Genomic DNA, 13031 nt, shown 5'->3' with positions numbered 1-13031 from the left:
TACCAACTCATTATGTATGTATAGACGTGTACATTTTTTATGTATAGATATAGATATAAATATACTGTATGTAACCCTATCTTGCCCGGTGAGCACATCAGGGCAGGTTTATTTTAGGATATTTAAGACAGAGGAGGGATGCTATCTATGAGAGCTACCGTTAAGACATGTTGACTCGTTCTGTTTTAGCATACGTCCCATCTTATGTAATGAGATCTACTTACTAATAACTGGGCTTAACAATAAAAGAATACATCTTAATGATAGCTCTAGAAATCAACATCAACATATGTAATAAATCTTGAGCCAAGTATTAGGGGGAATATACCGTCGACTCCGCTTAAGTGCACGCCCTTCGGACCGGGTCTCCACTTGCGCTTAAACGGAGTGTGAGCTTCATAGGAGCGGGGGAGGGGGGAGGCTGTAGCTAAGCCAGCTCAGTTTAAATATGGCGCGTGGGCTGCTGGGGCCTAAAGTACTAGTCGACAGAGCAGTTCACTCGAGGGAATGAGTTCCAAACCATGAAGGGTTTTCACTCAGATTTGGAGATCAAGTGACTGGGACAACGCTTCAGAGCAGCCATTTACATGAACTGTATCTGTCAGGCAGGCGCAGGCAAGTTATAGAGTTACAGATGCAGTCTCTTATATTTTCATCTCTAATTCTCTCTTCTTAAATACCAGGCTAGTGTAAAGCCTGCTTTCCCCTGAGGAATGTTTGAAATTGGAAGCTTCACCTTGGCTGATCTTCTGGGGCTCCGCCTAGTCCCTGCATTCTTCTTCTCTCTGTAGGATGTGGCAATAGACTAGTTTTCTGTTCCAGTGTTACTACTATTTATCACTTTAATATAGCTCTGAAAAGCTTATGCAGCGCTGTACAGTTTTGACATTCACCTGAAGCGGTCCAGCAGCTTTCCCGGCCCTGTGATTGGTTTCCACTCCCAGTACATCAGGGTTAGAGGCTATAGGCTGACTGAATTTCAGGTTCAGCTTTGGTGCCAAAACAGGGCCGCAATGCATGCTTGGCTTTGTTTCAGTTTTGGTTGAAAATGCTGACGGCATTGCTGGCTGGAATCAAAAGTTTATGCTGGATTTACTAGCACTCATTCACACACACCCCCCTCCCCCAAACAGTAGCCCTCCTTGACCACCCCCTGAGGCATTCCATCCTACCATCCATCCTTGATGGTCTACTAGCTAGATGGAGCATGCCCTCTCCGCTGCCAAAATGGCTGCTGCAGTTATGAGAGACTGCCATTGGAGGTCGTGGCAGCCATTTTGAGATTGGAACCAACTTGAGCAGGAGTGACTGGTGATTGCACCTGACTGTGCCAGCTCTAGTCTCCAAAATGGCTGCTGCGATATCCAATGGCAGTCTCACAGTACTGCTACTGAGATTGTGGCAGCCATTTTGGCAGCAAAAAGGACATGGGGAGGCGTGATTGGGGATTGCTCCTGCCCTGACTAACCACTAGATCACCAACGGATTGACAGTTGGCTCAAGTGAGAGCCTACAGGTGGGTCTGGGAGGAGGCTCATTATGTTTTGAGAGGAAAGAGAGGGAGGGTCTCATTTTGTGTGCAGTACGGGAGAGGGAGGAAGTGAGAGCTTATTCTGTGTGGGGGCCAGGCTGGGCTGGGCCCTAACAGCCAGTTTTGGTTTTGGCTTTGGCTTTGTCTTCGTCTGAAACCAAGCTGCATCTTTCAGTCTCAGATTCGGTTTCGGTTGCTAATCAAGGGTCTTTCATTTGGTAAGAAAATGCTGCAGCTATGAGGTTAAGAGTTAGATTTTTAGTTCCTTGCATTGATAAGAGATTTGCCAGGGACTCGGAGTCAAAAGCCCGGCCACCTTGCTGAATGGCACAGAGGACAGGAATCTGAATCCAGACCCATGGAGGCCTCCTGTTCTGGTGCATCAGAGCAACCTAGGTGGGTCAGTTTTGTTTTTATCTGCCGTTATCTACTCTGTTACCATATATATATATATATGAATGTACATATACACACTGTCCAATTAAAAACAGAATTTAGGCCTGGTTTAACCTATGGACCAGGCGAAGCACAGGGCACTGGTGATAACGGGTGCCAAAATTTGGTGTTCTTTATCACCAGTGCTCTGATCTAGTGCTTCTCCTGGTGCAGCATTGGTGGGGCGGGACAGGGAGGAGAGAATGGAGGGAGAGATACCAGATTTCATGGGGTGGGGGTGGGGGGAATGCACCGATGCAAAAGTTGGCTCAGGGCACCGCAGTCCCTTAAGCCTGCCCTGACAGAACCCCTTACATAGTTTCCAAAATACTTTGCACTTGTTTAAACATGTAGGGCTCCTTTTTATCAAGCAGTGGCAGAGCTCCGATGCTTATTCAATTCCTATGAGTGTTGGGAGTATTTACCTTGCTGGCCTGTGGTCAAGCACTCGACCGTTGCTTGATAAAAGGAGCCCTTAGTGCGATCTTAGTATAATGGATTTTAATTCATAGTTTCTGTTCAGTGTCCTCCTTCAACCCTGACAAACATTCACAGAGTCTTCGACGTCACTGAGCTGCTGGCTCAATGGATTCTGGGGCTTCACTAATTAAGCGAGCTCGATGCACTGGCGCTCCATTCTGTTGAAAAATACAGTACTCGGAAATGTCTCAAATTTCAGGCAGAAGTTTCTAGGACAATTGTGGGTTATTTGGGAAAATGTGGGTGGGGAGGTCCTGGTTTTTTTTCCAGACACCATATACAGTATATCTGTCTGTCTGTCTGTCTCTCAAGTATATACTGTATATCAGTGGTCTCCAACTCAAACTCTTTGCAGGGCCACACTTTGGATTTGTCGGTACTTGGAGGGCCTCCGAAAAAATAGTTAATGTCTTATTAAAGAAATGACAATTTTGCATGAGATAAAGCTCTTTATAGTTTATAAATCTTTCCTTTTGGCTAAGTCTTAATAATAATATTGTAATTTATAGCTAAAGAGACGTATGATCAAGAAACTGTTTTATTTTACTTTTGTGATTATGATAAACAGACCGAGGGCCTCAAAATAGTATCTGGAGGGCCGCGAGTTTGAGACCACTGCTATAGGCTAAGGCTCTTTACACCTGCATTGTGATGTCATAGAACTTTATGGTTATGGAAACATACAAACATGATGGCAGATAAAGGCCAAATGGCCAATCCACAGCATCCACTATCTCCTCCTCTCCCTATTGGCTAAGGCTCTTAACATTTGCATCTCCTCTTCCTATAGGCCAGTGGTCTCCAACTCCAACCCTTTGCAGGGCCACATTTTGGATTTGTAGGTCCTTGGAGGGCCTCAGAAAAAAATAGTTAATGTCTTATTAAAAAAATGACAGTTTTGCATGAGGTAAAACTCTTTATAGTTTATAAATCTTTCCTTTTGGCTAAGTCTTAATAATAATATTGTAATTTATAGCTAAAGAGACATATGATCAAGAAACTGTTTTATTTTACTTTTGTGATTATGATAAACATACCGAGGGCCTCAAAATAATGCCTGGCGGGCCGCAAGTTTGAGACCACTGCTGTATATGTATAAGATGTGGAACTATATATACTGTTTCAAAAAAAACAAACTACACTTCTCCCTCCCTATTCGCAGGGGTTAGGGGCAGAGCCGGCCCGTGAATACGGAAAAATCGTGAATAACTTTTGGCCGGCTCTGACTCACCCCTGGACCTTACCTGGTGGTCTAGCGGTGACATGGGGCAGGAGTGGTCTTCCTACAGAGCCGTGCTGCTGAGTTCCTGTGGTCTCACGAGACTACAACAGGAACTCCCTGTTGTAGTCTCGTGAGATCACGGGAACTCACTGCACGGGGCAGGAGTGTAGGAAGATCGCTCCTGCCCCGCGTCACCACTAGACCACCAGGTAAGGTCCATGCTCCGATCGCCCCCATGCCACCTCCGATCGCTCCCCCGACGCCTCTGATCGCCTCCCTCCGCCTCTGATCGCCCCCCGCTCCCCGCCACCTCTGATTGCCTCCCTCCAAGTCTTGGGGTCGTTTTTTATCAGGGGGGGGCCTAGGGGAAAAAACCGCGGATAATCGAAACTGCGAATAGGGAGGGGAAAATGTATACCCAGCTTGCTTTCTGCAGAAATTGGTCAGGTCTTGAACAACTGATAAAATTTGGGATGTATTATCCTGAATAAATTTGCAGTAAAGCCTACACTCATGCCAGCCACCTTACCTAAATGATGTTGCCATATGCATTTTGCTTTAAACATAAACAGTTACCATAGTTTTCAAACAGGAGGAAAATTTATATCTGGAAAAAGGTTATGGTTCTTGGTACAAGAGCTTCCAGGAAAGTGGTGGCAGAGGGTAAGTATTTCCTTTTCCATATATAATTAGATTGTACGTCCCAGCTGTCTCTGTACTATGGGCGGAATAGTAAGCCCCAATAAAACTTGGAAACTTGATAAGCGTAGACCAGTGGTCTTTAACTCCAACCCTTTGCAGGACCACATTTTGGGATTTTGTAGGTACTTGGAGGGCCTCAGAAAAAAAAAATAGTTAATGTCTTATTAAAGAAATGACAATTCTGCATGAGGTAAAACTCTTTATAGTTTATAAATCGTTCCTTTTGGCTAAGTCTTAATAATAATATTGTCATTTATAGCTAAAGACACATATGATCACGAAACTGTTTTATTTTACTTTTGTGATTATGATAAACATACCGAGGGCCTCAAAATAGGACCTGGCGGGCCGCGAGTACATTAGGTAGATTGTGAGCCTGTGCTTGAGTACCGTTTCGGAGCTTGTTTTGGAGGATGGCTATAAAAAGCACCCAGCATCTGTTCTAATTAAATGAAACAAGGATTGCAGCGCTAAATGCATCTACTGACTGCTGGCCACACCGAAAAATACAGTATATATTTAGTGGCTGAGTATTACTGTTATCTAGATAATTTGTAAGGGCCATTCTTGTTCCGCCCCTAAAACCACACAGAATTATACAGATGGTATTGAGCCTTTAGTGATTTAAATGGCCTGGTCCTGTCCGTATAACTTTTTAAAATTGTACAGATAAGCCAATTGTGCATTTTCTGGCCGCTTGTGGATGCGTAACTAGCCATGAGTTAGCCCGACAGTATGTCATTGTAATAACAGTAAATGAGAAAGCAAAGGAAGACGAGTAAAGGGGACAATTCCTGGGATCTGCTCCTAGGGGCCCTTTTTTTAAAGTGCGCTAACCGATTTTGCTAAATGCTAAGACGCCCATTATATTCCTGTGGGCATCTTAACCATTAACGAAGTCTGGAATTGGCAGTGGAGGAGAAGGGTAACGCTAAGAGTGACTTAACCGAGGAACGGAGAGAGAAGCGAGGAGAGATATTGAGGGGCAGCAGAATAAACACATTTTTTGTGAGAAGGTTTTGATTTTCTCTTTTAGTCTTGGGACATGTGCATCTCTGATAGCTTTGTGTTTTGCATGGTACCAGATGAAATTCATATATGTTTTCCCCTCCTCCTTGTACTGCTTCTGTAATGCAGATGTCCATGGCGAGACTCCTGCCACCGACGCCGTGACTTCTCGCAGATGCTCAGTTCGCCTCCGACGTCCGCATTACAGAAGCAGCGCAAGGAGGTAGGGAGCGGCTCGGGCACTGCTTTCTTTGGCTGGCGGGACTTTGGCACCCCTATCAGCATAGGTATGTTTTAATACACACCGAGGGGAGAGGAGGAAAGTGTTGCCCCCCCCAAATTGGAGGGCTTGCTATGCCTCTGGTGTGGACAGGAATAAGTAGGAGACTGGATGGATTAGTCTTTCTCATCCCCCCCCCCCCTCCGACCAGCAAACGTAGCAGCCGCGGGGCATTTGCTAGGCCGGCCCACTTTGATAATGCGAGGTGGGCCGGCCTAGCAAAAGCCCTGGCTAGCGGATGCAGGACAAGGGGAGCAGGGAAAGGAGAAGGCCTACTGCTGGACAGGGGGATCAGGTAAGAGGTGCTGCTGGACAGGGGGGTAAAAGGAAGGGAGAGCAGGGAAGAGGTGCTGCCGGACAGGGGGGGCGGGTAAAAGGAAAGGAGAAGGGCTACTGCTGGACAGGGGGATCAGGTATGACTGGTGCTGCTGGACAGGGGGGATAATGCGAAGTGGGCCGGCCTAGCAAAAGCCCTGAGGCTGCCCAGGCTAGCGGATGCTGGACAAGGGGAGCAGGGAAAGGAGAAGGCCTACTGCTGGACAGGGGGATCAGGTAAGAAGTGCTGCTGGACAGGGGGGTAAAAGGAAGGGAGAAGGCCTACTGCTGGACAGGGAGAGCAGGGAAGAGGTGCTGCTGGACGGGGGGGGGGGGGAGTGTAAAAGAAAAGAAGAAGGGATACTGCTGGACAGGGGGAGCAGGCAAGGGGTGGTGGTGGACAGCCGAGGAGAGAGAGAGAAAGAAAGACAGACACACACATCTATTCTAGCACCCGTTAATGTAACAGGCTTAAAGACTAGTATTAAAGAAAACCTTTAATAAGCAATTAGATACTGAGTGTGATTACAGGCTTTTGTGTTAACTTCACATGACTCAGTACTATGACATATCATTTCTATAGCGCTTCTAGACATTCGCAGCGCTGTACATCAAAACATAGAAGAGACAGTCCCTGCTCCAAAGAGCTTACAATCTAGTCAAGACGGGCAATCTGGACAAGAAGGTGCGTCAAAACACAGCGTTCAAGTGGGGGGGAATGACAGCAGAGACGCCAGAATTTGAATATTCCTGTTATTAACTATGTAATAAGGGAGTTCATTGTTAGGGATGGTTTTGTGGAAAGGCAGTTTGTGGAACTGGAGTTGCAGTGTTTCTCTATAGCTGCTGTGTTAATAATGGACCCGGCATCTATCCCATTTAAAAGGATTGGACAAATGATGCTGTCAACAACAGCTTTAATCGTAGGGAGTGAGTATCAGAGCTTTCTTTATTGCACATAAGGCCTTTAGAGCTCTCTCTTTATTGTTTTTATAGCCACTTTAAATCTTCTAGTTACTCTTAGGGCCCTGAATTACTAGGCCTTGTAAAATTGTCATGTCAATAAAGTTATCTGAATTGGAATCTTTTTTTCCCCCCATTGTGTGTCTCTGGGAAAGAGCTTAGTGAATCAGCATGCACATTTGTATTGAAAATTTTTGACTCTTCCCCCCCCCCCCCCTAGAAAATCTTAATATATTTTTTTCTAGATTCACCTGTAGGGTCCATCATGTGCAGGCAGTCTGTAGCAGGTTTAAGATTTTGTGGGGCGGGAGGTAGGAGATAAATTGTTCATATTATCCACAGGCAGTAGGAATTTGATCTCTGGGTCTCGCCTGTCTCTCTTGTGGACTGAACGCCTGTCAGCTTGATAAAAGGGGAATTGATGGACAGGGAATTGTAATTACCATGGCAGATACTTGTAATGAGGAGGGGGGATGTCAGGCAAGTCAGTCCCCTCAGGCTCTTTCTACCCACCCGGACAGAAATCGCCTACCTGTTCCACCCCCTAGCAGCTGCAAAGAAGGAGAGAGGCAATGAAGGGAATCTCGGACCACCTGCTCTTCAATCTGGGGAGTCCCAAGGGGGGGGAATGCAGTGGGACTGATAAGGAAGCACTGAAGAGGGAGGGGGTTCTCTGTCCCTTGTGCTGTCAAGAGTCTGGCAAGAACCCCTCTTATCAAGGGAAAAACATTCATTGCCCTTGCACTTTAGGGTGGTCAGTTTAGTGCATGGTTGCCTCCATCCCAGTGACAGGAACCGGTTTAGATGGAGATAAATAACCCTTTCTGCACTCACTGGGTGACAGCAAAGCTGCGGAGCTAGATCAGAGGCTGCAGGCTTGGATTCCGTCCACTACCATTCCTCATTTCAGCGTGCTGACATGGAAGGTTATCCCAGGACAAGCAGGCATGATATTCTCACATGTGGGTGACGTCATCTACGGAGCCCCAGCGCGGACAGCTTTTCAAGCAAACTTGCTAGAAGTTTCAAGTTTGCACACTGCACCACGCATGTGCATGCCTTCTCGCCCACTAGAGGGCGCATCCCACCTCGTGGTCCTCAGTTCAATTTTTTCCGCGGAGCCAGAAAGCCCTGTGGATCTGAGCTCCAGTGTATTGCCTTCTAGCTGCCGCGTTTCGTTGTTCTTTTATTTGAATAAGTTCGCGGTGCTGCTTTCTTGTCTTTTCGTTTCTTTTCTTTTCAAAAAAAAAAAAAAAAAAATATTTTATTTTTCGTTGGGCTCCGGGGGCTCCCGGAAGCCGTGGCCGCGGGACGTCGGTCGTTCCCGGCCTTCTTCTTCGTTGATGTCCCGTCCTGTTACGGGATTTAAAAAGTGCAGCCGGTGTGAGAGGTTACTTTCCATCACTGACCCTCACCGGTGGTGCATTGTCTGTCTTGGGCCGGATCATCCGACAGCGTCGTGTGATCGCTGTGCTACTTTCTAAAACAGAGCCCTCCCTCGCCGTACGGCCAGAATGGCGGAATTGTTCGCCGTCGACACGCCGCCTAAGGCCTCGACGTCGGCCTCGGCCTCGGCCCCGGCCTTGACCTCGGCCTCGGCATCCTCGGGGGCCTCGGCTTCGCCTCGGCCCTCGTCTTCGAAGGCGTCTACAGGGAAGCCGGCTTCGGGTAAGTCCTCTGTTCCATCCCCTTCAGCAAAGAAGCCATCTTCGACTCAGGCTAAGGCGGGTGGGTCGACCCCGGCCCCGCCTCGGACCTCGACTTCGCACACCCCGAGGGAATACTCGAGACCGAGGTCGCCCTCCAGGGAGTGTGCTCCGGACTCGGAACTCCCCACCTTCGTGGGGATTCCGGCCTTCCAGGAACTCCTTCGTGCCCTGATTTCATCGGAGCTGACGGGGGCCCTGGAAGTGTTGCAGCAGGCTGCGGTTCCGGCGGCCTCGACCTCGGCCGGGGCGCCTTCGGTCTCGGAGGCTCCAGCCTCGGCTCCCTCGACCTCGGGAGCCCCGGCCTCGGTGACCTCGGTCTCGGGTACTGTCGCCCCCTTAACCTCGGTCTCGGCCCCGCCCATGACCTCGACCTCGGGGGGGCCGCCTGAGCGGAGTGTGAGGCCCAAGGAAAAGTTGCGCAGAGTGCGCCGTCTTTCCTCCTCTTCCTCGGGGTCTTCCCGGGACGCCTCGCCCTCGACGCGACCTCGGACGAGGCGCCGATCGAGGAAGTCTAAGCGGCCGCGAGGCTCGCCTCGGCACGATCGTTCCTCGCCGCTCGGGGGCGAGGCGCTGCAGGTGTCGGAGTTGCGCCTCGACAATCCGAGGCTCCTCCGATCACCTCATGGGAAGTCTTCCCGTGCCGCCTCGCCGAGGAAGTGGGAGAGTGCCCCCCGGACCCCGGGGTCCTCACCCAAGGGTTCTGCGAGGCGGAGAATTTCTCCTTCCCCCTCGAGGGCCTTGGGGAGGGGATCCTGGGACTCGGGGTCAGTTAGGGATCCTCATTATTCCCATGAGGCCTCTCCCCTCTCCTCGGTGGGGCGGTCGAGAACCCCGTCTCCCCCGGCCAGGCCGTCCTCATTTTCCTCCTTTGTTCAGGACATGGCCCGAGCCCTGGGGTTAGACTTGATGGTCGGTTCTCAATACTCCAAAGAATTTTTGGAGGAACAGGACCTTCCCACTCCTCCTAGAGAGGTGCCTAGGCTCCCCCTCAACAGAGTCCTTCTGCAGACCTGGTTGAAGAACTTGTCAAACCCTCTTACAGTCACGTCTGTGCCTTCAAAAATGGAGGCGAAATATAGGACGGTGCCCCCTAAAGGGTTCGAAAAGGCGCAGCTCTCCCACCAGTCTCTTCTGGTGGAGTCTGCCCTTAAAAAATCACAGCCCTCACGGGTTTCTGCGGCGGTTCCACCCGGCAGGGAGGGGCGGACCCTGGACAAGTTTGGCCGTCGCCTCTATTCAAATTCCCTGATGGCCACCAGGGTTCTAAATTACGCCTTCACCTTTTCCTCCTATTTGCGTGGCATGGTGAAGGATCTTCCTCAATATCGAGACTCGTTACCGGACTCCCAGAGAGCAGGATTCGATAAGTTTATGTCCAACCTGTCTCAATTGCGGTTGTACCTATTTCATGCGGTGTATGACGCATTTGAGCTGGTTTCGAGGGTGTCGGCCTTCGCAGTGGCCATGCGCCGCTTGGCCTGGCTTCGCACCCTCGACATGGACCCAAACCTGCAGGACCGTCTTGCAGATTTGCCTTGTGTGGGGTCCGAGTTATTTGACGAGTCCTTAGATGCGGCGACCAAGCGGTTGTCGGAGCAGGAGCGCTCGTTAGCATCCCTGGTCCGCCCCAAACCTAGGCCCCCGCCGCAGAAACCTTTCCGGCCTCCGCCGCGCCGATATCCTCAGAAGTCGACCCCGGCCTTCTCAAGGCCACCTCCGAGACGTCCGTCTCAGCGAGGCAGAGGGGGACAACCCCAAGCCCCGGCGCAGGGTCCTTCTAAGCCCGCGCCTTCCTTTTGACGGGCTGAGCGGACGGGGCGGGTTCCCCTCCGCGATATCACAGGAACCCCTTCCTATCGGGGGGGCGTCTTCGGTTCTTCCGGGTGGCATGGGCCGAGATAACCTCAGACGCTTGGGTGCTCCGGACCGTCTCCGAGGGCTACTCGCTCAACTTTGTATCCTCGCCACCGGACCATCCTCCAAATCTGGCCTCTTGCAACCGATCGCAGCTGCCGACCCTTCTGGCCGAGGCCAGGGCCCTCTTGGTACTTCGGGCGGTCGAACCGGTCCCCCAGGACCAGCGGGGTACGGGGTTTTACTCCCGTTACTTTTTGGTTCCAAAAAAGACCGGGGACCTGCGCCCCATACTGGACCTCAGGAAGCTCAACAAATTCCTGGTCCGGGAGAAGTTTCGAATGCTGTCTCTCCCGGTCTTATATCCTCTTTTGGAGGAGGGGGACTGGATGTGCTCCCTCGACTTGAAGGAAGCATACACCCATGTTCCGGTGCATCCCGCCTTCCGAAGATTTTTACGATTCCAGGTGGGGGATTTGCACCTACAGTACAGGGTCCTGCCCTTCGGCCTGGCTTCCTCTCCACGAGTCTTCACGAAGTGCATGGTGGTGGTTGCGGCAGCCCTGAGGTCTCGTGGGCTTCATGTGTTCCCTTACCTGGACGATTGGCTTATCAAAGCCCCGACCAGGGAGGGGGTTATCTCAGCGACCCGACGGTCTATTGCCTTCCTGCAGAGCCTCGGGTTCGAGATAAACTTTCCAAAATCTCAGTTGTGCCCGGCTCAGTCTCTTCAATTTATAGGCGCGGTGCTGGACACGGTGCGCCTGCGCTCCTATCTCCCGCCCCAGCGGTTGGAAGCCTTGGTCCGGATGGGCCGTCAGGTTTCTCAACTATCGGCGGTGTCGGCCCACCGCATGATGATACTGCTCGGGCATATGGCGTCGACGGTCCACGTCGCTCCGTTTGCCAGGCTGCATCTGAGGATCCCACAATGGACCCTTGCTTCCCAGTGGCGTCAGGAGTGCGATCCAGTGTCTCGCCTCATTGCGGTGACTCCGCTTTTGCGGAAATCGCTGCGTTGGTGGACAAACTCTTCACATCTGTCCAAGGGTTTGCTGTTTCTCACCCCTCCGTTTCGCAAGGTTCTGACCACAGACTCCTCGGAGTACGCATGGGGAGCCCACATCGACGGTCTTCGCACGCAGGGCCTGTGGTCTGCCGAGGACCGTCGGTGTCACATCAACGTGCTAGAGCTTCGAGCCATCTTTCTAGCACTCCGAGCTTTCGTTCACATAGTGCGGAATCAGGTTGTCCTCGTTCGCACGGACAATCAAGTGGCAATGTACTATGTGAACAAGCAGGGTGGAACGGGCTCTTGGCCCCTCTGCTCGGAGGCTCTTCGCCTTTGGGAGTGGGCAGTCTCCCGGAACATCTTCCTTCGGGCGGTCTACATCCAAGGAGAACTGAATTGTCTGGCAGACAAACTCAGTCGACTTCTGCAACCGCACGAGTGGACTCTACACTCCGCAGTTCTGCGCGAGGTTTTCGTTCGCTGGGGAACCGCCACAGGTGGATCTGTTTGCCTCTCCGGAGACCCACAAACTGCCCCTGTATTGTTCTCGGATGTACTCGCGGGACCGTCTGGAGGCCGATGCCTTTCTCCTCGATTGGGAGGGGAGGTTCCTGTATGCATTCCCTCCTTTTCCTCTAATCATGCGAACGTTAGTACATCTGAAATCATCCACGGCCACGATGATTCTCATCGCACCTCGGTGGCCGCGTCAGCACTGGTTCTCCCTACTGCTTCAGCTCAGTGTCAGGGAGCCTCTTCTTCTGCCTGTGTTTCCTTCTCTGCTGTCACAGAGTCAAGGATCCATGTTACATCCCAATCTGCAGTCATTACACCTGACAGCCTGGTTTCTTGCTCCCTAACTGCGCCTGATCTGTCTCAATCGGTGAGGGAGGTATTGGAAGCCTCACGCAAGATTTCGACAAGGCTTTGTTATTCGCAGAAATGGACCAGGTTCTCTACCTGGTGTTCGTCTTTTCACCTGGATCCGGTGTCGGTTCCGGTGTCCTCGGTTTTGGACTATTTATTCCACCTGTCGCACTCTGGTCTGAAAACCACTTCGGTGCGTGTTCATCTTAGTGCTATTTCTGCCTTCCATCAACATCTGGATGGCCGCCCTCTGTCGCTCCATCCTTTGGTGACACGCTTCATGAAAGGGTTACTCAGGGTTTGTCCCCCGCTTAAGCCTCCTTCAGTCGTGTGGAATTTGAATGTGGTTTTGGCTCAACTGATGAAACCTCCTTTTGAGCCACTCAACAAGTCTCTCTTGAAATTTCTGACTTGGAAGGTGGTGTTTCTGATTGCCCTCACCTCCGCTAGGCGGATTGGGGAGTTGCAAGCCTTGGTTGCGGACCCTCCTTTCACTGTCTTCCATCATGACAAGGTGGTTCTCCGCACCCATCCTAAGTTTGTACCTAAAGTTGTTTCTGATTTCCACCTCAATCAGTCCATTGTCCTTCCTGTGTTCTTTCCTAAGCCCCACTCCCATCCTGGCGAGACGGCGCTTCATACGCTTGACTGTA

General features: G+C 50.8%; 1 protein-coding gene across 3 annotated transcripts in view; it reads left to right on the top strand.

Annotated features, from left to right (window-relative positions):
* Nucleotides 1-13031, top strand: part of TMEM132A (transmembrane protein 132A) — a 69537-nt gene that overhangs the window by 15187 nt on the left and 41319 nt on the right. Inside the window, exon 1 of one of the 3 annotated variants that reach the window (XM_033920570.1) lies at nucleotides 43-615. The exons of 1 other annotated variant lie outside the window; for it this stretch is intronic. In XM_033920570.1, coding sequence (XP_033776461.1) covers nucleotides 588-615 — 28 coding nt within the window. In that variant the 5' untranslated portion in view covers nucleotides 43-587. Of the gene's footprint in view, nucleotides 1-42; nucleotides 616-1562; nucleotides 1928-13031 lie in introns of those variants that run through there. One more of the 3 variants, XM_033920571.1, reaches the window with a different exon arrangement.

This window comes from Geotrypetes seraphini, chromosome 14 (assembly GCF_902459505.1).
Source record: "Geotrypetes seraphini chromosome 14, aGeoSer1.1, whole genome shotgun sequence".
Lineage (NCBI taxonomy): Eukaryota > Metazoa > Chordata > Amphibia > Gymnophiona > Dermophiidae > Geotrypetes > Geotrypetes seraphini.
Note: the sequence above shows the minus strand (reverse complement) of the source record. Positions and strands in the feature narration are given on the sequence as shown.